This window comes from Glycine max, chromosome 17 (assembly GCF_000004515.6).
Source record: "Glycine max cultivar Williams 82 chromosome 17, Glycine_max_v4.0, whole genome shotgun sequence".
NCBI lineage: Eukaryota > Viridiplantae > Streptophyta > Magnoliopsida > Fabales > Fabaceae > Glycine > Glycine max.
In genome coordinates, this window is record NC_038253.2 from 24,543,172 (window position 1) to 24,568,884 (window position 25,713).

General features: G+C 36.2%; 1 protein-coding gene across 2 annotated transcripts; it reads left to right on the plus strand.

Annotated features, from left to right (window-relative positions):
- Positions 1-24,745, plus strand: LOC100775929 (uncharacterized). 2 transcript variants are annotated; one of them, XM_003550055.4, is made up of 19 exons: positions 1-107; positions 2,342-2,429; positions 2,517-2,744; positions 3,069-3,155; positions 3,282-3,371; positions 3,457-3,583; positions 4,909-5,009; positions 5,502-5,670; positions 5,830-5,951; positions 6,958-7,086; positions 7,183-7,281; positions 7,381-7,438; positions 7,526-7,601; positions 7,682-7,811; positions 19,593-19,750; positions 21,478-21,550; positions 22,266-22,460; positions 23,140-23,233; positions 23,658-24,745. In XM_003550055.4, the coding sequence occupies exons 2-19, from the start codon at positions 2,355-2,357 to the stop codon at positions 24,545-24,547; spliced, it is 2,901 nt and encodes a 966-aa protein (XP_003550103.1). In that variant the 5' UTR covers positions 1-107; positions 2,342-2,354; the 3' UTR covers positions 24,548-24,745. The 2 variants fall into 2 exon arrangements, with proteins under 2 accessions (XP_003550103.1, XP_040867323.1); XM_041011389.1 differs by having other exon boundaries at positions 95-265.
- Positions 24,746-25,713: the final 968 nt, after the last annotated feature.

Consider the following 25,713-nt stretch of genomic DNA (forward strand, 5'->3'; position numbering starts at 1 on the left):
TAATAATTATAGGTTTTATTCATTTTACACTTGCGCTCATTCCCACACACTCCGCACCCCTCCTTCTTGTCCGAGCAGTTACTCAGTGCTCTTTCCAAGACTTTCAGGTAATAACTGCACCACAACCGCTCTTCTCCCCCGTTTTACCCCTAAACGACACAGTCTGAGTTTTCATCAACTCTCTCTCCTTTCTCTGTTTCGATGCTTTTTCAGTTCTCACTGATGAATTGAATTATCTCTGTTTGTTGTTCGCTTCTAACGAACGGTAACGGATTCTTCGTGTGGATGTTTTCGATTTTGCTTGAATTTCGATATTGTTCCCGAATTTGATTTGGAGTTTAGTTATCGATGATGGATTGATACATGGTTGATTGAATATGTGTGACTGAAATGTCGGTTCTGTCTTGTACATGATTATTATTATCATAACGGATATGAATTTTTACATGCTTGCGGTTATTGCTGGATGAAAACTTCACTTTGGGTTTAAGAAACGATCTGTAGTTTTGGGATGGAAATTTTACTTAGGGTTTAAGAAAAATGATCCTCTTGCTATGGTGATAGCCTACAAGTTTTTTTTTTTTTGATCGACAAATGTTAGTTTTGTTAGAAATGTCAATTGGGGGATTCAAACCCGTGACCTCTCCTCCCTCCCTTCTCCCTTCACCCTTACTCAACCACTGGGTCAACCTTATATCTCCCGGCCTATAAGTGTGTGTTAGCGTGAGCGTCCGATTTGATGCAATGGAGAAGCAGCTAGGCAGTTGCTTTGGCGTTTTTGTTTCGGAACGTGTGTTTTTTTCGGTTCAACGTGGTCTAAATGCTTTTCCAAACACCGCCTTAAATTTTCAATGTCATTCTACTAAATTTACTTGGAAGAAGTCCACGTATAGTGGTGACAGTAGTTGAAAACAGCCCCTGAGATTAAGAGTTTTACACGTATACTATTTAACTAGACCTGAATTTTGCGTCAGTGACAAAGTTTGGTTGTGTTCATTGGCTTTGCTGTTTGTTGAGTGTATATCTTGGATAAATAAATAATGGGTGGCGTAGCATTTTACTGAATGATGAAATATTAAAGTCTCCTCTAGTTCATTGTTTTGAGACCTGCCTGAGAACAAAGATTAATCTATTTATTTTCATATTATCTTATTTTGTGGATTTATATATATTTTTATTTTTGAACCCGGGTTCATTAACTTTTTACACTGCTTGCTTTTCTTGTTGTTGTCTGTGAATATTTCCAATTCACTGGTAGGAACAGTATATGTCTGAGGACATTGACTTCTAACTATTAGTTGGCTGGTGCTGGTATTTTGAGATGAAAATATAGTGTATCAGATTTTTGTGGATGTAGGGAAATAAAGGTGCCTTTGACATTGCTTTTAAAATTTAAAAATCATTCAGAATTTGTTTGGTGGAATCCATTATATATTAATACAATCATACAAATATTAAAATGTTGGTGCAATGTACTGAATGCCTTTATGAAAGATCCCTGGATGTCAAGGATCAACCCTCCTAAAAACTTAAGCTATTAGGTGAATACTTGTGAATGGTTTATTATGATGTTTCCCCTCACACAAGTCTTTTGTATGAAAGTCCTTTGGGTTTAAAGCATGGACAATGCATAAGTCAACCCTACCTTATGCAGAAATTTGTCTTTTTATTTATTTATTTAGAAGAATGGGGCAGCAAAGATTAAACTCTTGATCACTTGGTCATAGAAGTTCTGAGACATTATCAATCACCAACTCTCCTAAAAGCATAAGCAACTGGTTAAAGGCTCATGAATGTGGTTTTATAACATCCCTAGCACAGTCCTGCACATAAGAGCCTTTGGGCTTGTACTGTGGATAATGTCTATATTCGGTCTTCAGCATGTGCTAAAGCACAACTCTTGAACACTTGGTCATATAAGTTGTAATACCATTTCATGGACCAACTAACTCAAAAGCTTAAGTTGTTAAATGAAGAAGTATTAATGATTTTATTTCTAATTTGACAATGGAAATACTAATTTCTATAAATTTGAGCTTAGTGCTGTGTATATTGAGATACTTAATAATCTCAGAGTTATTTTGTTCAATGTGTTTACCAATTACAAGTATTGAAATACTCTATATGCTCTTTCTGTATTTTTCTTGAATCTTTTTCTTCAATAATCAACTTGTCGAACTTTTTAGTTAAAATGCGTAATGGGCATTTGTTACTCTGTTATTGTTTGTTTGACTCTCTTGTTTCTTGATTTGCTTGAAATATATATTTTTCATTCTAGTTAGTCTGCCATATCTGTATCTTTGGCCTTAAACATAACCTTAACCGTCATTCTTTTTTGTAGCTTGCCTGCGAGAATGGGGTGGGGAGATATTTACAAGAGACGGGTTAGAGTATTTACAATGGCCCTAATAGTATACCTAGATTATAAGGTGAGTTTTGTGGGTTACTCCATTTTTTTTTTCTTTTCCTTTTAAATAGTTTATTCAACTTTTACTCTCTTGAATTTATCCCTATAGGGTGTACAACAACGAGAGAAATGGACTAGCAAATCAAGACAAGCTGCATTGTGGGAGAAGGCTCATGAGCGTAATGCTAAGCGTGTTCTAAATTTGATAATAGAGATGGAAGGCTTATGGGTTAAACTTGGGCAATATATGTCAACACGTGCAGATGTGCTTCCTGCTGCTTATATACGCCTTTTGAAGCAATTACAGGACTCTCTTCCTCCTAGACCCTTGGAAGAGGTTTTTCTTCAAATATGTTATAGAAGAACTGCTTTTAGGAAACAATTTTGCATTATGTGGTTTTAATAAAAGAATCCCGCATACTTTTTGAGCATTGTAGATGATTTTTGTTCATTAAGCGGCTAGTACAAGAATTCAAAGTTTTTTGTTTTTGTGCTTGTGTTGGCTGTGAAATTCTCACTTTGCTGTTGAAAATGGAACTGTTAGTTTGGGCTCCACAGTCCATGAACAAGAATAAGGGCCCACACTTTCTAACTTGCTTGAGAATTTCAATTTATTTCTCAAGTCACTACTAGACTTCTGAATTTAGTTTATATATGCAAGGTCTATGGCACCATACAGAAAGAGTTGGGGAAATCAATGGATGAGTTATTTGCTGATTTTGTCAACGAACCTCTAGCAACAGCATCAGTAAGATCCTAAGAATATGTTTTCTACTAGAGGATGATTATATAACTCGGCTAAGAATCTTTATAAGTTAAGTTTTTGCCTTGATTGAGTGGAGTGAATCATATCTAAGCTAGACATTTTATGCAGATAGCACAAGTCCACCGTGCAACTTTGCTCAATGGACTTGAAGTGGTAGTTAAAGTTCAACATGATGGTATCAAGACAATTATACTGGAGGTTTGCTTCTTTTATCCTTTGGGATTTATGGATATAGAGGTCCATGGAGCCTTTCAAAAGGTTTTTGTACCTACATATCTTTCAGGACTTAAAAAATGCGAAGTCAATTGTCGACTGGATTGCATGGGCTGAGCCGCAATATAACTTTAATCCTATGATCGATGAATGGTGCAAAGAAGCTCCTAAGGAACTTGACTTCAATCATGAAGCTGGTATTTTCAGATCTTTTCTAAAATTTGTATTTGATGTAATAGATATAAATTTATGCTTGGAAATATCTTTGGTGTATTTTGTTGGAGATAAGTTCTTGGATTTTCAAGAAGTTTTCTTTTCAGATCTTTCACAGGCAGAAATGTTTTCATTCTTTTTGGTGTTTAGCAGACTTTCCTAATGGCTTTCTTTGGCTGATATGTTGAGAAATTATTGAGTTCTAGTTATTGATATTTTTTTTACAAGTATAGTATTTGTGTTGAAAGCCACCTTAATTACAGTCAACCCTAGCCTGTCTTAGTTGCGACCACTTTAGGGACTCCTTAATTGCAGCTTCAAGGGTGGTGTCTAGTCCCACATCAACTAGAGATATGGTTTAACTAAAGCTTATAAGTTTGAGCCGTCCTTACCTTATAATCAGTTTTGTGGGGTTGAGTTAGGCCCCAAGTCCAAATTCTAAGTTAGTTTCAGAGCCTATCCTAGACTCATTGTTGGGCCACTTGCATTGCGATGCTCTTGGTTGGTAGCCTTGGGCATGAGGGGGAGTGTTGGAAAGCCACCTTAATTGCTGTCACCCCTAGCCCACCTTAATTGTGGCTTCTTTAGGGACTACCTTAATTGCCAGCCTCAAGGGTTGTGTTTAGTTTCAAATCGTCTAGAGATATGACATAAATAGAGGTTATATAGCTTGGACATTCCTCACCTTACTAGCCGGTTTTGTGGGATTGAGTTAGGCTCTAAGTCCAAATTATAAGTATTTGTTTCCTTGTTGTGTATTGGAATGAGAGGAAGAGAATTTGGGAGACTATTTTGTATTTTTGAAAGTTATCAATTGTATGACACAAAACTTCTACTTACATTTGTATATTTATAGTGCAAAAGCTTGAAACCCTAACAGATGCCATATGTGACAGTTATAACCGTTATTGAGATACAGATTAATAGCATTATAGAAAAGAGACAACTGGCAGAAACCAAAAAATAGGTAGCCTATAGATATGACCTAAGTAGTGCTTATTAAGGCTTGGACAGTCCTCTCTCCTCACCTTTTTAGCTGGTTTTGTGGGGTTGAGTTAGGCCCTTAGCTCAAATTCCAAGAAATTCATAAACCAATATATCCAAATAAATGAATCTACCACAATTCTAGGCTTTATGATGATTTCTTTTTGTTTGCTCTCTCTCTCTCTCTCTCTTCGGGGGGAGGGGTTGTGTGAATGTGGTGATTTTAGCATTCTCTCTCTATAGACTAATCTCAGCAATCAGGCTTTATTCCCCCTCCTTCCCTTCACTTAAAGTGTTTCTCTTACTAACACATTTGTTTCTGTAGAAAACACTAGAACGGTGGCTAAAAATCTTGGCTGCAGAAACCAATATGATGGAAATATGAGTGCCAATAGAGTGGACGTTTTAATCCCAGATGTAATTCAGGTATGTTCTATCTATAAAATATTATATTGAGAGATTCAAATGCAATGATGATGTTAGAAATCAGGCATCACAGAATATCAAGGGAAAGTTGTGTGAAACAAATGACCCCTTTTATTTGTAATTTTTGTAGAGTCCTTACTTCTTAGAATGGGGACATGATGCCATTCATTATCATGTCTAGACCTGATTAGACATATTCCCATATTTTACATATTTCTATGTGAGAATAGAAGTAACCTGTTTTTTACGTATTTCCCGACAAGGTCCCATACCAAGTAAAAATGATTTTTTGTCCATAATTATATGCTGATTAGCTTATTAATGTGTTCTTATATCATGTTTTGTGCAAATTTCCAGTGGGTGGATAAGTGTTAATACCTTAAGTTTGTTAGGGGTTCAAAATGAAATGTGCTTCCTGTTTATTCTTCTTATTCTTTTATCTTTTTTCCATAGTTTTTCCTACTTATATAATTTGGTTGCTTCCAATGATAGTCTACAGAGAAAGTCCTTGTTTTGGAGTACATGGATGGCATTCGGTTGAATGATTTAGAATCACTAGACGCTTATGGAGTAGATAAACAAAAGCTTGTTGAGGAGATTACTCGTGCCTATGCCCATCAAATATATGTTGATGGATTTTTCAACGGTGATCCTCATCCAGGTACTCTCTCCCTCTACGTTTGTGCTTGTGTTTGCATGTGCAAATGATATTATGGAATTTTCAATTTGTTGTAGAAACTATATAAGAACAATCTGTAACACTTCTGATTATTCCATGTGCTCACGAACTATTTTGGCTCTCTTAATGGAATCATCACAGGAAATTTTCTTGTGAGCAAGGAATCTCCCCATCGTCCTATTTTACTTGACTTTGGCCTTACGAAGAAACTATCAAGCACCATTAAGCAAGCACTTGCAAAGATGTTTTTGGCATCTGCTGAGGTTGGGTTTTTCTTTTGTTCTTTTCATGATTATATGGATACTAATAATATCATATATATTGTTTATGTAGTGGTTATAATTGTCATTTTCAGGTGAAGATCTCTTGATTCCTTGTGGCTGGGATGGCTTGGATGCAAGCCACCTGTTACCTATTTCACCCCCCTTATTGCAAAATGACTTAAGCAGCTAGACCATCCTATCTTTGGCTTTAGAGGGTTGTGCTTTAAATTGAGTGCTACTTATCAGGCCAAAGTTTAGATGAGTGTATGCTGGTGAAGTTTTTTTGTGGTTTAGTTTAGTACTTATATTAAGTAATAATGTTTAGAAGATAAATTTATTTGTATTGGTATTAGTAGTACTACTAACGTACCCCAGTCGGGCTCCTCGCTATGCGAAGGTATGGGGGAGGGTCATTGTACGTAACCTTACCCTTGCATATGCTAAGAGACTGTTTCTGGATTTGAACCAATGACCAACCGGTCACCAAGGCACGACTTTAACGTTAGTAACAGTAGTAGCTTAACATTTTTGTTTGATATATTTGGCATGGTGTTAAAACCACTCTTTTGCAAATTGTACTTTGATCTTCATGACTTCCATTATCTCCATTTTTCTGATGATAAGTTGAGCAGGACATAATGGAGGCTTTAAATGGTAATTTGTTCCCTCAGCAAGTTGGGTTTTAGAGGGATTATTATTAATTAGAGATGCAAATGTCATTTTCCTAACCTCACCTAGGCGCCTAACAAAAATAAGATTTTTGATTGGGTAGGGGTTGTTTTGTACTCATGCAGTCATGGCAAAAAGTTCACCATCACAAATTGTCTATGTGATTCAGGAACAAATACTTTTAATTTGTCTAGTTCAATTTTACTTTAATATTATTTTTCATCACTTTTTTGTATTACAGTTTTTATAGGATTGTTAGTATTTGCACAAGTTTTCCTTAATTGCTCCAAATGATCTTTCTAAACAATGACTGAGTATGTAAACCTTTTTGTTAAAGGGGGACCATGTGGCCCTTCTGTCCGCCTTTGCAGAAATGGGGCTTAAGTTGCGTCTGGACATACCAGAGCAGGCAATGGAAGTAACAACCGTATTCTTTCGTGCAACAACACCAGCAAATGAATATCATGTAAGTATGCCTTTAGCTCCTGAAGTATACTTTGGTTTCTTCAGTTTTCAGACTTTTAATTTCTCCCTAATTATGGTGTATTTTTCTGTTACTAAGAAAACAATGAAATCGCTAGCCGATCAAAGGGACAGAAATATGAAGGTTATACAGGAGAAAATGAACCTTGACAAAAAAGAAATGAAACGCTTTAATCCTGTGAGTTCAGCTATAAACTTACATTTTTTCCCCTGTTCCAAAATTATGCTACTGATTGTGTTTTAGATAGAATGATAATTTTTCTAAAAATATTTTCAGGTTGATGCATTTCCAGGTGATATTGTAATATTTGGAAGGGTTCTTAATCTTCTAAGAGGTCTGTTGTCTTCTGTGGTGATGCAAGTGTAATGCTTATTTGTTTCCCAGTCTTATTTTACATATTACTTACCTGATGTGGATGTAGGGCTTTCTTCCACCATGAATGTACGAATAGTATATATGGACATTATGAGGCCATTTGCTGAATCAGTTTTGAGTGGGTGAGTCTTCTGAAAATTTTCTGATTGGTATTTATTACTTGCTTGTTTCCTTTTTGGCTGAACAGAGGTACACTTGCCAGGTACATTAGTAAAGGACCATCCCTAAATGATAGATGGATTTTTGATTCACCCGTCCATTCTGATGTAGAATCCAAGCTGAGGCAGCTTTTAATCGAGATGGGAAATAATGATAAAATACTCGGAATCCAGGTGCAAGTGGTTTTTCTTAATTGATTTGTAGAAATAATTTCTTTAGTGATTCAAATGTTAATAGCTAAGAAGTAAAACTCAAATAAGAAAAACATACGGAGCATAGTAGTCAGTCCGATATCGCGGAGTGGAGTAGCCGAACCCGGAACTCGGATAGCAGGATGACCGTTATTTTAATATTATATATATATATATATATATTAATTTAATGATATTTTATATTCTTTCTACTCATTATATAATTAGGTTATTAAATTATTACATTTTTACTTATATATATTTTGTTTATATATATTTATATATTATGTCTCTATTATATAATAAATAATTATGTATTGATATTTTTTGATATTTTAATTTTTTCTTAAATATTATAGGGTATTTTATAATTTTATTACTTTTATGATAGTATAATATATATGATTAATTAATTATAAAAATAGTAAAATAAATTCTCAATTTTAGGATTATTTGGGATGGGATGAAGAGTGATCCAATTTGGGTTGTAGGCCCAAAATCCACTCTCATCCAAAACAACAAAGGAAACCCTAGTTTATTTTTCTCACATCAGCCATCAATGTCTTAAATATAAACACCTAATCTACTCTTATTTGTTCTGAAAGACTGAAACCCTAGTCTCTTTCTCTTTCTCTCATTGTCCCTTACCTTCTATTTCATTTTAATTTGAAAAACAAAATATCTATGCCTAGCCGACTTTGTTGGAAGTTGTAGGACTCCATAGGGTCTTTTGTGTTGGAACACAGAAATGACCCCGGAGTGAGATTTCATAGGATCTTTTGTGTTGCGAACATAGAAATGACCCTGGAGTGGGATTGCAGCCGCTTTGCCTAGCTGCTATTGCAGTTGCTTCGATACAACATCTTTGTCGCGACACATCGCCGCTCCGGCACGCTCCACCACTATCATGACTGCTTTGGTTGCTATTGACAAATGAAAACTTTGATATGAAGACAAATCCCTTAATCATTGGGAATTGGAATTCCAAAAAATATAAATGAGAAAAAAATAGGAAGGTAAATCCCATGAGTCGGAATTGACTAATCATTTCCTTATTTGTAGGATTTGATCTTCCTAATTTATTTAAAATCCAAACATTCCTAATTTATCCACACTCCCCCTTAAGTTGGTGCAATGATATTGATGAGGACCCAAAGCTCAAGCCCAAGTACAAGCCCAAGGTGACTAAGGTGTATGTAAGAAGAGGAAGGTTGTTTGATACACCTGACCAAGTCTAGGAGAGAGAAATCGCCCAATTCACTGCCAAGGTGGCAATAGTAGTGGAGAGAGGGAACATGAATTGGTTGAGTGGAGAGAGAATATTAGTGGAGTATATCATAGGGAAAGGTATGTTGGAATTTGGAATTGGGACCTTAGAAGAGATTAAGCCTCTCGAACACCCAGAGTTTTCTATTTTGTCTTCTTTCTATTTTCCGAACACCACTATATCCAATTACAAGATATGGAACTTGGAGTCCCACATCAGAAGTATGGGATTCTAGTGTAGGATTTATAAGGCATTGAGCTTTGCAACTATAACAACTAGCTTTTGTGGTGTTGTTCTCCCAAGGTTCTTATGATTTGGTATCAGAGCCTTCCTCCATATCACTTTGCTGCAAACAAGCGACATAGGTGGTGACGTTGTCATTGCAGTGCTTGCTCAAGACTAATCAAAGGGCTAGCGCATAGCCAGTCCGTATGGGTGTTGGGGCTGTGAAGCATGCTGGGATGTTAGTATCTAATTGCAAGGTATGATACTTGGGAGTTTCACATTGGAAGTATAGGATTCAAGTGTCGGATTAATAAGGCATTGGGATTTCCAACTACAACAACTAGCTTTTTTGGTGTGGTTTTCTTAAGGTTCTTATCAATACCCATATGATAGGAACCAAAAAAATGACAAGGAAAATAAATGGTGAGAACATATATTATTATGTATAAACGGGTCTAGTCAAAGAATTCCAGTCCTAGGTATAGAGGTGTTTACAATCAGAAAATAGAAAGAAGACGAATCAGTAAACTCTTGGTGTTCAAGAGGCCTAGTCTCTCCTAAGATGTCAATTCCAAATTCCAGCCTACCTCTCCAAGTGATTTCCTCCACTAATATTTTCTCTCCATGCAACCAACTCATGTGTCCTCTTTCCAGTTCTACTGCCAGCTTGAAGTGAATTGGACAATTTCTCTCTCCTAGACTTGGTCAGGTGCATCAAGCCTCCTCCCTCTCCTTACATACACCTTGGGCTTCGGGTCCTCATCAGATATCTATCACCCCCCACTTGGTAACTTGATGTTTGAACGATTGTCTTAATATACCTTTGGTTAAAACATCCATAATCCAAATTACTCCTTCAATCTTCTTGATGAAGTGTTTGTCAATCTCAATATGTTTTTGGTTCGGTCATGTAAGACTGGATTATGAGCTATGCTTTATCACAACATAGCTGCATAGGAAGAACTTTTGTTTTTTTCAAGTTCTTCAGCTACTCTCTTCAGCCATGGAACCTCAAATATTCCTTGAGCCATCGATCTAAACTCAGCTTCAGCACTGCTCCTACCAACAACTTTTTGTTTTTTACTTCATAGGAAGGTGCAATATCCTGATGTTGACCTTCTATCCATAACATAACCTGCCAAATCAACATCAATGTCTCAATTCCTCTCTTCTCGTGTTTTTTGAAGAGACCTTTTCTTGGTATATTAGGTATCAAAGAATTTGCAAACAACTTCAACTTGTTTTTCATATGGGGAATGCATGAATTGACTCACCATGTATTAGAGTATACTCATTAAATGGGGACTAAACCATGGTTATCGAATCGAGATTTGAATCGCGAATCGGAAGAGCTGTTTTACAAATCACGAATTGGAAGAGCTGTTTTACAAATCGTGAATTAAATCGTTTTATGAATCATAAGATACAAGATCAATAAAATACATATTATTTTAAAGTAAAAATAAGTGATATAAGCAAAAGAAGACAATAATATATCATATATGAAGCAAAATAATCCAAGATCAAAGTCGTAAAAAAAATAACATAAAGTAGTGGCTACAAAAAGATCAATGTCATCATCTCCAAGTCTCATGCTTCCTATGTCCTACATCCTAGTCTCATGCTTTCATTTATCAATATCATCAACTCCAAGTAATTTCTATTTTCTACTTCCTATGTCCTACACCCTAGTCTCATGCTTTCACCCGTCATCTCTAAGATCAATGTCACTTAGTTCATCCTCATCCTCTATTATCAAATGCTATTCCTCTTCCTCTACATCTTCAATTCTACAATTTCATTTTCTTCTCCTGTGATGATAGATTTTCTCTTCCCATCATCCTTGGCATTTAAGTTTCTTGGACCTATTAAAGAAAAATATCCTAATGAGTATCTTAACATATAAATATATTTAAGTGTTACATGTTTTAAAGTTAAAAAAATACCCCTCTTCCTTTTCTTGCTTGGAGCTCCTTCTTCTAAAGTAAAAGACTCATGTATATCCATCCATGAAGCATCAATTGGTAGGAAAAGATCTTTTTTAGTAATCCATTAATCATCTGATTCAATATCAAATAAACATATAGGATCATAAGTATCTCCTTTCTCCTCTCTAACCATTTCCCTCATCTCAAGTTGAAGGTCTTAACAAAGATAAGAGCATTTAATCTTTGTTGTTCCAAGTGGTTTCTTCTTTTAGTATGGACTTGATCAAATATGCTCCAATTTCTTCCATGTCCCATTGCACTACAAGTGAGATTTAAAACTCTCATTGCTAGCTTTTGCAGCTCTTAACATTCTCCTCCATAACTTTCTCACCAAAGAGCTGAAATTTCAAAACAAAAGCCAACATAAACAAATACTACCTTGGTTGTCATTCTCTCTCTAAAATTATGAAAAAGAATTAAAATCTCACCAGGTTGCTTCGTTCCTAGTGTCTATTGCCATGCTCATTCCAAAAAGTCCCTTGGCTGTCCTGAATCTATCAAGTTGTTGATCAACTAGAAATCTAGTCCTTCTATCCGGGATCATTTTTTCAATGGTCTCGTATAAACCCATTAAAACTTCAGTATCCGGATCATAGTTTTTGGCATTGTCAAACCTAATAAAATAAGAAATTAGTATTTTTTGTTATCTCTAAATAATTGTAGGCTATAATTCTTAGCAAATTGAAATTACTTACTTGGGATTAAGATAGAATGAAGCAGCATGAAGATTGCTATGTAATTGCAAATCCCAATGAGTATCAATTATCTTCTACACTTTCTTATATCGTGACTCTTGATTCTTGAAATTTGCAGCTATTTGTTCTTTAGCTCTATACACAGCTTCATAGATATACAGCATGAGAGGTTTGGAGTCACACACTTCAAGCAATAGTGGATAGATTTCCAAAATCTAGAATCACACAAAACAACACTCATCACTAGTTTGCCCTCATTTTTACTAGCATGACTACTAGTTGCCCACTTCTGAAGCAAACATAGATCGAAGAGCATTCTTTTGCTGTGATATACATTGTAGAGTGAGAAAAGCAGTTGCAAACCTTGTGATTACTGGTCTAGCTAACTCCCTTCCTTTGGAATGTTTTCTATACAAGTTTAGCACCCATGGATGCCTATAAATGAAAGTTGTGACTTTTTTGGCATTTGCAATGGTATTATAGAATACCAGTAGCTGACCATTGTCTTCAAGGATTAAATCAAGGCAATGAGTGGCACAAGGAGACCAAAATAATTTGGTTCTCTTATTCTCTAACATCTTTCCTGCCTTCACAAAATTAGAGGCACCATCTGTCACAACTTGCATTACATTATCTTCTCCAATTTCTTCTACCATAGAATCCAATAACTCAAACATGTGATTGGCATCCTTGATCACATTACTGGTATCAACAGATTTTAAGAATACAGTTCCACTGGGACTATTAACCAAAAAATTGGTTAGTGATCTACCTTTTCCATCCGTCCAATCATCACACATCAAAGTGCAACCCCATTTTCCCACTCTACCTTGTATTTTTCCAAACCAGCTTGGATGTCGTCAATTTCCTTTTTTAAATAAGACACTCATCTCATGACAAGTGGGAGGTTTTAAACCTTTTCCATATTTCAACATAGATGCATTTGCAAATGTCTGCATTTACTGGCTCCCTATCTTTAAGCATCCCAGCCATAGTTTGTTGCTTCATAGTTCCTTGCTTCCCTTTCTTGGCAAATGACTCCAATGTTCCTTTTTTTGTATTATCCTGAGTACTCACTTCTTCAAAACAGTCTTGTTTGTTTGCCTCTTTCATTTTTTCTTTATCTTCTAATATCTTCAAAAACATCTCTTTAACCTCATTTGGAACTTTGATACAAGCAATAACATTCTCCTTTATTTCAGCAAGGTGATGCTTCATTCTTGCAATACCACCCCAACAAGTATATGAACAATACTTGCATTTGACTAAAAGTCTAGCAGGTGGAACACTCTCACAATGGTTCCAAGTAATGCCCGTATCTTTCTTTTTCTTCGTGTGACCCATTGCCCCCACAAACAAATTAACACATCAATTGACATAAATTTTTTGGTAAAAAGACAAAAGATGTGGAGAAATACCATGTAAGAGATTAGGGAAAAAAAGTCAAATAAAAAAGTGGTCAACAATAGAGAAAGAAAAGAAGAGATATGGCAAATAAGACAAAAGTGGTGAAAATTGGAAAAAAAGTGACCTAAAGTTGCACAATGACAAAAGTGGTGCACAAAGCACAAATTGACAAAACAAAGGAAACTAATTAAATATTCAAAAGTAAAAAACTGCCGTGACTAACCAGAAAAAGTGACGCTACAGAGGGACCACAAGCTGCAGATGAAAATTAATTAAATATTCAAAAGGAAAAAACTGCAGTGTTGTGGTTCAGCTTACTCGGTTACTGTTGAAGGGGAAATAGAAGAAGCATCGTAGCTGCTTCGTTTTCTTCGTGGGAATATAAAGAGAATTTGGGCGCTTGAAAATTTGAAGAGGCTCTCATGTAGAACTGATTTGGGCGCTTCGTTTCTCACTCTTTCTAAATTAAAATTTGTAGTGAAACTTGATATAGCAGAACTAGGAAATCAGCTAAAGGATTCAAAGTTCTTGGACAGACAAGGGAACTCAATGAAACAAATGAATTCCAATGAGCATGGTGGTCATGCTTTTCATTATTAGAGGAAGAAATTACAAGAAGGAGGTTGATTACAGATTCTGTTCCAAATGTTTCCTAACCGCCAATTGCTACTTATAGCTTCTAACCACTAACTGCCTAACTACTTTCCAACTAACAGAAGTTAACAGAATCGAGTCTAACTAACTAACTACCTTCCTAAGCCTGTATCAATTCCTCCCACCCAAAAGAATCCTTGTCCTCAAGGATTAAAGTGAGGAAACTTCTGATTCAAGTCATAAAAGAATTCCCAAGTTGCATCTTCAGGTAGTTGATGTTTCCATTGAACCAAAACTTTGGTTACAGCACGATTTTCTCTCTTGACTGTCATTCTGTCAATGATAGCTGCAGGTTCCTTCTGAGAAGTATCCAATAAAGGTGAAGGACTAAAGTTCCCAGCAGTAGCAGTACCATTAAACTTCTTTAACTGAGAAACATGGATGACATTATGAACCATTGATCCAAGAGGCAATTTAAGCTTGTATGCAACAGCACCAATCTTGTCTTCTACTGGAAATGGGCCATAGTACTTAGGGGCCAACTTTGCATTGGATTTGGCCTACACTGAAACTTGGCGATAAGCATGTAATTTTACATAAACCAAGTCACCAATCTGAAAACTCCTATCAGATCTGCCTCTATCTACAAGTTGCTTCATTCTGTCCTGGGCCCTCTTCATGTGGAATTTGAGTAACTTTAACATTTCCTCGTGTTTCTGCAAACTTCTATCAACCAAAGCAATCTTAGATTCCCCCGGGAGATAAAGTAAATGAACATGAGGAGCTTTGCCGTACACAATCTCATAAGGACTTGCTTTAACAGTACTGTGGTAAGTGGAATTGTACCACCATTCAGCAAGAGGCAACCACTTGGACCACTGTGCTGGAGAATCACTACACATGCACCTGAGATATGTTTCAAGGCATTATTCACCACTTCTGATATACCATCAGTTTATGGGTGATAGGCTGTAGAAAGCTGTACCTGAATCCCTTGCAAGGACATAAATTCCTTCCTAAAGTGGCTAACAAAAACAGGATCCCTATCACTGGTAATGGTGTCAGGAAAACCATGGAATTTAAAGACATGATCAAGGAAGCATTGGGCCACATCCGCAGCAGTATAAGGATGTGATAAGGCCATGAAATGAGCTGCCTTACTAAGCCTATCTACCACTATAAAAGTGACTTGTTTACCAAAAGAAAAAGGAAGACCTTCTATGAAGTCCATGGTGATGTGCTGCCATACATGCTCAGGAATAGGTAAGGGTTGAAGCAGTCCTGGAGATGCAGCAGTGTCATATTTACTCCTCTGGCAAGTGGCACATTGATACACAAAAAACTTGACAGCCTTGGACATGCCTCTCCAATAAACCACATTTTTCATCTTTTGCAAGGTAGCATCTCTACCTGAATGGCCACCACAAGCTGAAGCATGAATCCAAGAGAGAATGTCCTGTCTCAATTGGGAATTTGAGCCAATGACTAATCTGCCTTTCCTCCTCAGCTCATTCCGAACCCAAGTATAATGTTTGTGAGAAGAGGGATTGCTTTTTAAGTCACTAACAAGTTGTTGTAAGATAGAATCTTTCTGCCAGGACTGTTGGATCCTAGAGAGCATGCTAGAATCAAGCTGATGAACCTGTAAAGCCATGATCTCAGGGGAATCAAGTCTAGATAAAGCATCTACCGCAACATTTTCTCGACCCTCTCTATACTCTATGCTGAAATCAAATTCCCTCAACTTTACCAACCACTTTTGCTGGAATGCTGTGAACAATCTCTAATCTAGGATGTACTTTAAACTTCTATGATCAGTTCTAATGATGAACTTCTTGGGAAGTAAGTAGTGCCTCCATTTTTGGACTGCAAACACAACTGCCAATAACTCTTTCTCATATGTTGACAAGGACTGTTGCTGCGTGTTCAAACTTCTACTGATGAAGGCAATTGGGTGGTGATTTTGCATTAACACAACACCTAAGCCTAGGCCAGAAGCATCCACTTCCACTACAAATTCCTTAGAAAAGTCTGGTAGGGCCAAAACTGGTGTTGCTACTAGCCTTTGCTTCAATTCTTGAAATGCTTCTTTTGCTATAGAAGACCAACTAAAATTATCCTTTTTCAACATATCAGTCAAGGGTTTTGCAATTGCACCATATTGACTTACAAATCTTCTGTAATAATCGGCAAGACCCAAGAAACTCCTCAATTGCTTCAAGTTTTGTGGTAGGGTCCAATCTTGTACTGCTGGATTTTAGAAGGATCCGTGGAAACTCCTTCTTTAGTAATAAAATGGCTCAAATATTCCACCTTGTCAACACCAAAGTAGCATTTGGATTTCTTAGCATACAAACAGTGAGTTCTCATAGTAAGAAGAGTCTGATATAGATGAGAAAGGTGGTCCTCCATACTTCTGCTGTAGATGAGTATATCATCAAAGAAAACAAGTAAGAACCTTCTCAAGTAATGCTGAAAAACTGAATTCATCAGTCCTTGAAATGTGGCAAGAGCATTGGGCATCACCAAGTATTCAAAGTGGCCCGCATGAGTTCTGAAGGCAGTTTTGTGAATATCAGCTGCATCCATTCGAACTTGATTGTAACCAGCTCTTAAGTCAATTTTGGAAAAAATGGTTGATCCATACAAATCATCCAGAAGGTCTTCTACTAATGGTATAGGGAACTTGTTCTTAACCATTGCCTTATTAAGATCCCTATAATCCACACAAAGTCTCCAGGCCTCATCTTTCTTTCCCACCAACACTACTGGACTTGCATAAGGACTATCACTCTTCTGTATAATTCCTGACTTCAAATAGTCCTGAATCAATCCATCAATAATCTGTTTCTGTTGTTTAGCATACCTATAGGGTCTCTTGTTAACAGGGTTAGCTCCTTGCGTTAAAGGAATCTTGTGATCATGGCCAACTCGGCAAGGACGAAGACCAGATGGCTCCTGAAAAACATCTGTGAATTCGAGTAACAAGCTATTAATATCAAGTGGCAATACCTGTTGACTAGCATGAGTAGTCAAAGAGTGGAGCAGGGAGCCTTCAACTTCAGATTGCAAACTAATCAGGGAGAGGTGCTCCTCTCAGGATATGTCTTTTTCCGTGCACAAAAAATTCCATTGTCATTTTGTTGAAATTCCATGTGATGTCCCCTAGTGTTACCAGCCATTCAATTCCCAATACTAAATCACAGCAGCCAAGAGGTAACAACATCATATCAGAAGTAAAGTTGGTATTTTGAATTGACCAAGAAAATTTTGGAACCTTTGAAGAAATCTAGACTTTATTTCCATCTGCTACAGTGACAGATACGGTGTCCATAGCTTCTGTCTGACAGCCCATCTTCTGAGCTATGTGTAAGTCCAAAAAGTTATGAGTGCTTCCACTATCAATTAAAATATGGAGAGGTTTCTTCCCACAATGACCAGTGACTCTCATGGTTCGAAAATTAGCTACTCCAGTTAATGCATTCACAGAAATTAAAGGTTCTGAATCATGTTCACTAACCACATTAGCATCAGGTTCTTGAGGTCCAGAGCCCTCCTATTCATCTTCAATTTCCAACACATGGATCTGCAATCTCTTATGTGTAAGACCATGTTCAAGTGTAAATGGTTCATCACAAAAGTAGCATAGGCCCTTCGATCTTCTTTCAGCCATGTAGGCAGGAGTTAGGTGCTTAGGTGTTTGTGGTTTGGTGGAGGGATTGATGGTTAAGGGATTGGTTGATCTAGGAGGGTTTGGAATAAGGGGTGGTTTAGAAACAAAGGAAGATTTCTGGTTCTTGACAAATGGTTTGGCTTGTGTATTGAAGAAGGAAGATTCGTACATCTTTGCAAGGGAATAAGCCTTTCGAACAGAATTTGGCTGAAACATTCGAACAATTATCTGAACCTCTTGTTTTAATCCTCCTAAAAAGTAGCTAAGTTGATGCTCATCAGAAAGATCTATTCTTGATACAATTGAGTCAAACTCCTCATGATACTCTATGATGGATCCTGTCTGCCTGAGTTTTATTAAATCCGCCATGGGATCTTCACAAACATCTCCAAAACGATCAAGTAACAAGATCTGATATTCATTCCAAGAAGGTAAATTCTCCAATCCTACAGATTTTATGTAAGCACTATGCCACTGCAGTGCTTTCCCTTCAAAATGAACTACTGCTAAACGTACTTTGAATTCATCAGGTGTATTATCAACCGAAAAAAAAGTTTCACATTGGATCAGCCACTGTTTTATTCCTTCACCATTGAATCTTAGAAAGTCCAACCTAGCCAATCGAGTGCCACAAGAATAGGGGCTAGATCTCTCACCTCTAGGTGGATTGCTTGCTGCTGGAGAATCTTGTTGCCTCTGCTGAAACATTCCGTGTATTGTTTGTTGCATGGAAGCAACGAGCTCGACAAATCTTGATTCCATTTTGCTGCTGAGACGTTCTTCCATTTCACGAAGGGAAGCTTGATTGTGCGCGTGTTCTCTGCCATTGCTTGATCACCAAGGAAAGAACAGGCTCTAATACCAATTGATATAGCAGAACTAGGAAATCAGCTAAAGGATTCTAAGTTCTTGGACAGACAAGGGAACTCAATGAAGCGAATGAATTCCGATGAGCATGGTGGTCATGCTTTTCATTATTAGAGGAAGAAATTACAAGGAGGTTGATTACATGTTCCAAATGTTTTCTAACCGCCAATTGCTACTTATAGCTTCTAACCACTAACTGCCTAACTACTTTCCAACTAACAGAAGTTAACAGAATCAAGTCTAACTAACTAACTACCTTCCTAAGCCTGTATCAAAACTCGACCCGAAGGCCTTTTTGCACAAACGGGTTGCGCAAACCCGACCTGGTTGGTAAGTGCGACCCACGAACTTGAATCGTGCGAGACAGTTCCAGAATCGCGAATCAACCGATTCAGAAGCGATTCATGCGATTTAGCACCGATTCAGGCTTCAAAACGATACGTCAAGCGATTTGTATTGCTGAGACTCTATTTCGTTGCGTATCGAGATACGACTCGTGCCATTCTTACAATACTACCATGGACTAAACCAAAATAATCCATATTTTCATGGAACTTATATCTCTTATTTCAGTTTATGAATTAAGATTGTATCTGAACATTTATACTGTTAGAAATTGGGATCACATTGGTGATAACATAATAATAATAATTATTCCACTGTCCGAAAACGTACATTGCAACTTAAGAAATATAATTAGCTTAATTATTTTTTCTTATAAATTGCATTCTGCATTTATTCCTTTATAATCACCCTTCATATAAATTCTGTTTTTATTCTCTCATATTCTTTCCTACCTCAAATATTAAGGATACATATTATATATTGATCAAGAATCCATAGTTAGCAGAATCTATCTTTGCATTGACATGTATTACTGGTATGATCCAGTACTGTTGTTGTTGAGCCAAGTGTTCCATTTTGTTTTAAAGGGTTCACGTTCTTCTTGTCTCTTATTGTTGTTGTTTTTGCATTGATGTCAAGAGCCAATCAAATAGCTCTGTATTTGTTCAGTTGTCTTAATAAATTCTGCATAATCACTTGAAGGTATGTGCCTACAAAGATGGAGAGGCCATTATTGACACTGCTGCAGGAGTGCTTGGTAAATATGATCCACGTCCGGTTCAGCCTGATAGCCTTTTTCCTGTGTTCTCTGTTACGAAGGGTATCACAGCAGGAATGATACATTGGCTGGTTGACAATGGGTATGTTGTAACATGCTATGACCATATAGATTGTACGCCCCTTAACTGGTTGCTGTAATTTCTTGTTTGTCGGACATGTGGAGTTTTCATTTGACATAGAAAAAAGGGCCAGTGGAGCTGTTCTGAATTACATGGTATTGATTACTAAACTGAAATCTGTCTAATAGTTCTAAAAGAGTTCTTAACAGAACTGAAGAAGATAAAAGATAAAGAGAGAAGGAACTTTAGAATCAGAAGTTGTTATTATGATTGGGTAACTGATTTCTGTTACGAAGAGAAGTATTTATAGAGTTCTGGAACAATTAGTTATTACTAACTAACCTTCTAACTAGCTGAGTAACTAACTCAGTGACTAACATAGTTAAGTGAGTGTGCAGTTGAATACTGCACCTCCCTTTGTACTACTCTAATACACGGTTTACACTCAAATATCTCTCTATTTTCTCTTATTTTACAACTACTATAAATAAAAGTCAAATGCCTATTCTTATCCCTAATTATCTGTTGTATCAAGGAGACCTGCTAAAAGATGAGTGTTATGGGACAACCAAATGCACCAAAGTGGTGCAACATAGGTTGCAATTTGTTAACACAGATTTAGCCTCTTTAGTTGGACCAGAATGATGAAAGTTATTCATAAAAAAATGTCTGGGGACCTAAGGCACAACCAACATTCAACAAGAAATCCAAAGAATTCCATTGAGAAACAGTAGCAGGGTAAGAATGGATTTTGAGCAGTCAAAAATGCGCATCAAAGGAAAGGGCCTTATGTAGCCTACCATCCTGCAACACGTCATCAATATTGATTCTACTAAGCATTGTAGTTCAAATAAAAGACTTGACCTTGGAGGGAGCTTTGAACTTCCGAAGGGTTTTATCAAGATGGAAAGTAGCTCTATGCAATGAATGAGTTAGGAAATGAAAAAGGATTTGCGCAGAATCACTCCAGAATAGTGAAGAGACTAATTTCTGTTATCCGTCATAATTATTTCTTACTTTTACAAAAAAAAAAAAAAAAGAATGATGTGAAAGTAGAACAGATAAGGGGGAAGGGACAAAAAATTTAAGGGACGTACTTGCAATTTCTTTGCCTTTGTATAGCATTTCTGAGCAGAACCGAAGTAGACTACCTGAATCATAGGTTCATTATATTACATTCACCCCAGTTTATATCTAATATTGGTCATCTATAAGAGGAATAGTAATCTCCCTGTTTATTTTCCTCACCATTCATTGATTCACACCCACAAGTGAGCATATGTTAAGTTTCCCCATAAGTAATTCCACCTTTATGCTGATTTCAAAGAACGTTTTGCTAAGTTATGACTTATGACATGGCACACATTTTTTGCATTCATCGAGACTTTAATCATCTGTTGGATTGATATTTATATGATTACACTTACGATTAGTTTCTCCATATTATTTGACTGTCTTTATATATGCTTAACTATTTGATCAAGAATTGGTAGCCACGGAATCTAATTGTTGTATTTAAATATCATATTTCTTGTGTTAAGTTTGAAATACTATCAAAGTACCTCTTGTGTTGGTGCTAGCTTTGTTTGTCAGAAATGTGTACTTCGATTTAACCAAGATACTTGTTTGTAAATTGTCATTGAAAGTTTAAAATCATACTTTCATACACAATGAACATTCTAACATCAGATACTCATGTTTGGTGCTTCTAACCTGAAAATACTATATGCTTGCTTATAATCTTGCAGACAACTAAACCTTGAAGAGAATGTTGCAACTATTTGGCCAGCATTTCGATCAAATGGGAAGGATGTCATTAAGGTCTAATATTTGATATTTTCTCCCTACTTAAGTTCTGTAGCTATTATTCGTAATGATAATAATGAGAAAAGAATAGTGAAATGAGAGAGGAATGCCAAAAAAGGTGCTATCTAATTTTCTAAGGAGAAAGGGTACAAGACATGTATATATGCATTCTAGTGTGTTGACCATTGTGCAATTATATTAACACTCCCCCTTAAGATGGAGAATACAAATTATGTGCACCCAACTTGTTACAAATGAACTTAGAACGAGGGACCTCTAAAGGACATTAGTGAGAATAAATAATTTTAAATCCTCCTAATTCCTTTTATGGTAAGTATTTAATGATTTTTGTATTTTCAAGACAATAAATGCTTTTACCTTTCATTTAATACTTTCTTTGTAAGATAGGAGGATTTGTAGGAGGATATAACATTACTCATGTTAGCTAGCTGGTTATTAGGGTTAGCTGGTGATTGTACTATAGAAGGCCAGAGAGCACCTTTTCTCTAATAAAATGACAGTCCACTTCAATATGTTTGGTCCTCATAAGAAACCGGATTGGAGGCAATATGGAGGGCAACTTGATTATCAAAAATAGCTTCATTTGGGAGGTTTTTGCACATTTTAGTTCTTGAGCTCACATGTGTGGGCCATTGTGCCAGCACAATGATCTTCTACATTCTACAAATCTAATATATATATAAACACATTTAAGAATCTTCTGTTTCAGGTTCATCATGTGCTTAACCATACATCTGGTTTGCACAATGCAATGGGAGGCATAGCTCAAGAAGACCCTCTTCTGATGCTTGATTGGGATGGATGTTTAAATCGCATTTGTCAGTCAATACCTGAGACTGAACCAGGCAAGGAGCAGTTTTATCATTATTTATCATTTGGCTGGTTGTGTGGAGGAATCATTGAGGTATGAATGCTTGCCCTTGCCCTTGCCCTTGTCAATCAAAAATTTCAATTCTTATATAATTCTTATTCCTGTTCAAAAAATATTCTATAATTTTATGCTTCATTAGACTTTCTGAACAAATGAGTTTAAAAGCAGAGGATAATTATATATATATATATATATATATATATATATATATATATATATATTATTTTTTTATTAAAAGAAAGTAATAGATTTTTTTCAAAAAAGAAAAAGGGATGTAAAGAATGATATCTTTGGTTACTCTTGTTATGCTTGTAATGGTGAAAAATGCAATATATGGTGATTGGTTGGTGGGTGTAAGTGTGGACATAGGACCTTAAACGTGTATGGATTATGTGCTTGTGCTTATGGATTATGACATGTCCCTCCAATTTGTTGATGACATTCGGTGTAGGACATAGTTGATGTTGCCTATTTATATAAAATAGTAATTTTGACATGGTTGTGGTCAGTTTTAAATTATTATTTTTCATGAAGTTTGCATATGCAAGGGTAAGGCTGCGTACAACATCCCTCCCCCATACCTTCGCATAGCGAAGAGCCTCTGGGCAATGGGGTACGAAGTTTTATGAAGTTGCTAAACCAGTTGCTAGGAAAATTTACCTACCAGTAGAGTTTCAATCATGTTCTAATAATTTTTTTGTATAAAAAACAGCATGCATCTGGCAAGAAATTTCAGGAGATTCTTGAAGAAGCAATAGTTCGCCCCCTTCATATTGAAGGCGAGTTATATGTAGGGATTCCACCAGGTAATTTTTTATGAATAACTATTTTTGTATGGATGATATGAAAATTGTATTTGATGTGCATACTGTGAACTCATTTTATTTTATTGTTTGCATAGCCCATAGTTGTTGGAGGTAAAGAAATTTGGGACCTGTTTGGTGTTAGAACATATTCTGTTTTGATTTCTTATTCACAAATAATTACAAAATGTCACCTTTTCTTATTGTTTTTAAAGATTTGTATAGAAAACATGAAACAACAAAATGTTATTTTCAATATCTTCTGTACAAATCTTTGAAATCATGAAACAAATTAAAACAAAATGTCATTTTCTTTTGAGAAAACAAGAAAATAAAATCAAAATGTTTTCTTAAACCAAATACATCTAATATTTCCCTTCTGATATCATTGTAAATTGTAACCATGCTTCATTGTGTATATTTTTAGGGGTGGAATCACGTCTTGCGGCTCTGACTGTAGATACTGCTGAATTAAGCAAAATCTCAGCACTCGCTAATCGTGCTGACCTTCCCTCCACCTTCCAACCACAACAAATTGCTCAACTTGCAACCACTTTACCTGTTGCTTTCAATACACTGAATGTTCGCCGTGCCATCATACCAGCAGCTAATGGACATGTATCTGCCCGAGCACTTGCACGTTATTATGCAGCCCTAGCTGATGGTGGCAAGATACCACCACCTCATTCTTCTGCTTCTAAGCCAGTACTTGGTAGCCATCCCCATATTCCCAAATTATCTTCTTCCCAGAAACCCCCCATAAAAAACCGGAAATGTATTGGACGGAGGACGCAAGCAACTTCACCTTCAGTTAGTACAACTAACAGTTACGAAAAAGTTTCTAGTCACGAAGATTTTGATGCTAATGAGGGCAGAAATACGAACAGTGAGAGTAGCAGTGGTGGTGATGACAGTAGTAGCAGAATTGGTAATAATCTGAGAACCCATGTTGCTCGTAAGGTCTACAAGAATCCTAGGATTATTGATGAATTCTTGGGTACAGGAGAGTACGAGAATTTAGCTTTGCCAGGGGAAAGTTTTGGCCTAGGGTTTAAGAGGTTTAGTTCTAAGGATGGGTCATCCATTGCCTTTGGTCACTCGGGAATGGGTGGATCCACGGGTTTTTGTGATGTCACCAATAACTTCTCTGTTGCTGTGACACTGAACAAAATGTCCTTTGGAGGTGTCACTGGAAAAATTGTCCAACTTGTGTGTTCAGAGTTAAATATTCCTGTTCCAGACGATTTCTTGAGATTTGCGGTTGAGCAAAGTGGACCAGATGAGCAATTATCAATGGGGAGGCCCATTATTAATTGAGGGTGGAAGGTTCTTTTTAACCCTTTTCCACCATATTTTCATGTATAATTTTGAATTTTACCTAAAGCCTTGGTGATTATATACGGGAATCTTTGGAGCCTTTTTCTGTGCTCTTCTTGCACTTGGGATATCTTTGCGATACTTACTATGTAATTATGTACCCTCGAAGTTGCAATTTTAATAGTCAAATTTATCAAATTCAATAGTTTCTTTTATCTTTGTTGAAAGAATTTAATGGCAAATTGTCAATGATACCAGACACCAGTGGTAAAAGAGAGTAGTCATCATTATTGAATGGGACGAAGCCATTTGCAAACAACGCATCAGAGAACATGAAGAATGGAAGCCTCTCACAAGTCATCCAATATATGCGGGGTTTGCAATAGACCTCTTCGAATAGGTTTCCATCTATTGAGTGTATGTCATTTCCTCTGCGACGTCCTTTTGCCATTCTGGAAGTTGCACATTTTGATGGTAGAGTTAAGGCTCGTTTGGGGAAGAGACCTGAAGTAAAAAAAAAAAAAAATTAAAAATCATTATATAATGTAGACGATGTATTCTTTTTCTAAGCGAGTTGCTGTTGAAAAGTATGAGTTAGCTTTGGCCCAATTCAAATAAACTTTTTTAACAAGCTTTTATGGAAGAAGAAAACAAAGAGGTAAAATGGCTTACACTCAATAGATGGAAAGTATAAGTTAAAGGCCTTGGATAAATTTTTGAATAATCACTCAATAAAAAAAATTTAAAGACAATAAGCTTTATTGTAAATTTTACCAATAAATTTTTATTATTTTGTGAATTTTACCACTCAAGTTTTATTTTTGTCAATTTTATCATTCAACTTTTATAATTTTGCAGATTTTATTCCTCAAGTTTTTTTTTTCACAAATTTTATCTTCCAACTTTTAACATTTCGCGAATTTTACCATTTAATTTCTTTTAGGGATTTTATAGTGATGGTAATAAAACGATATAACAAGTCAATTTTCTAGATCGTTGTACATCGGTTATAGTTATAATTGATGCAGGAAAGTAACTTTCTATATTGGTTGTGGTTATAACCGATGTGTGAAGTTATTTTTCTACATTAGTTATAATTACAATGGATGTTAAAAATCAAAATCATCTATCTTTCATAAACGATGATAAAAATATGTAAAAATTAA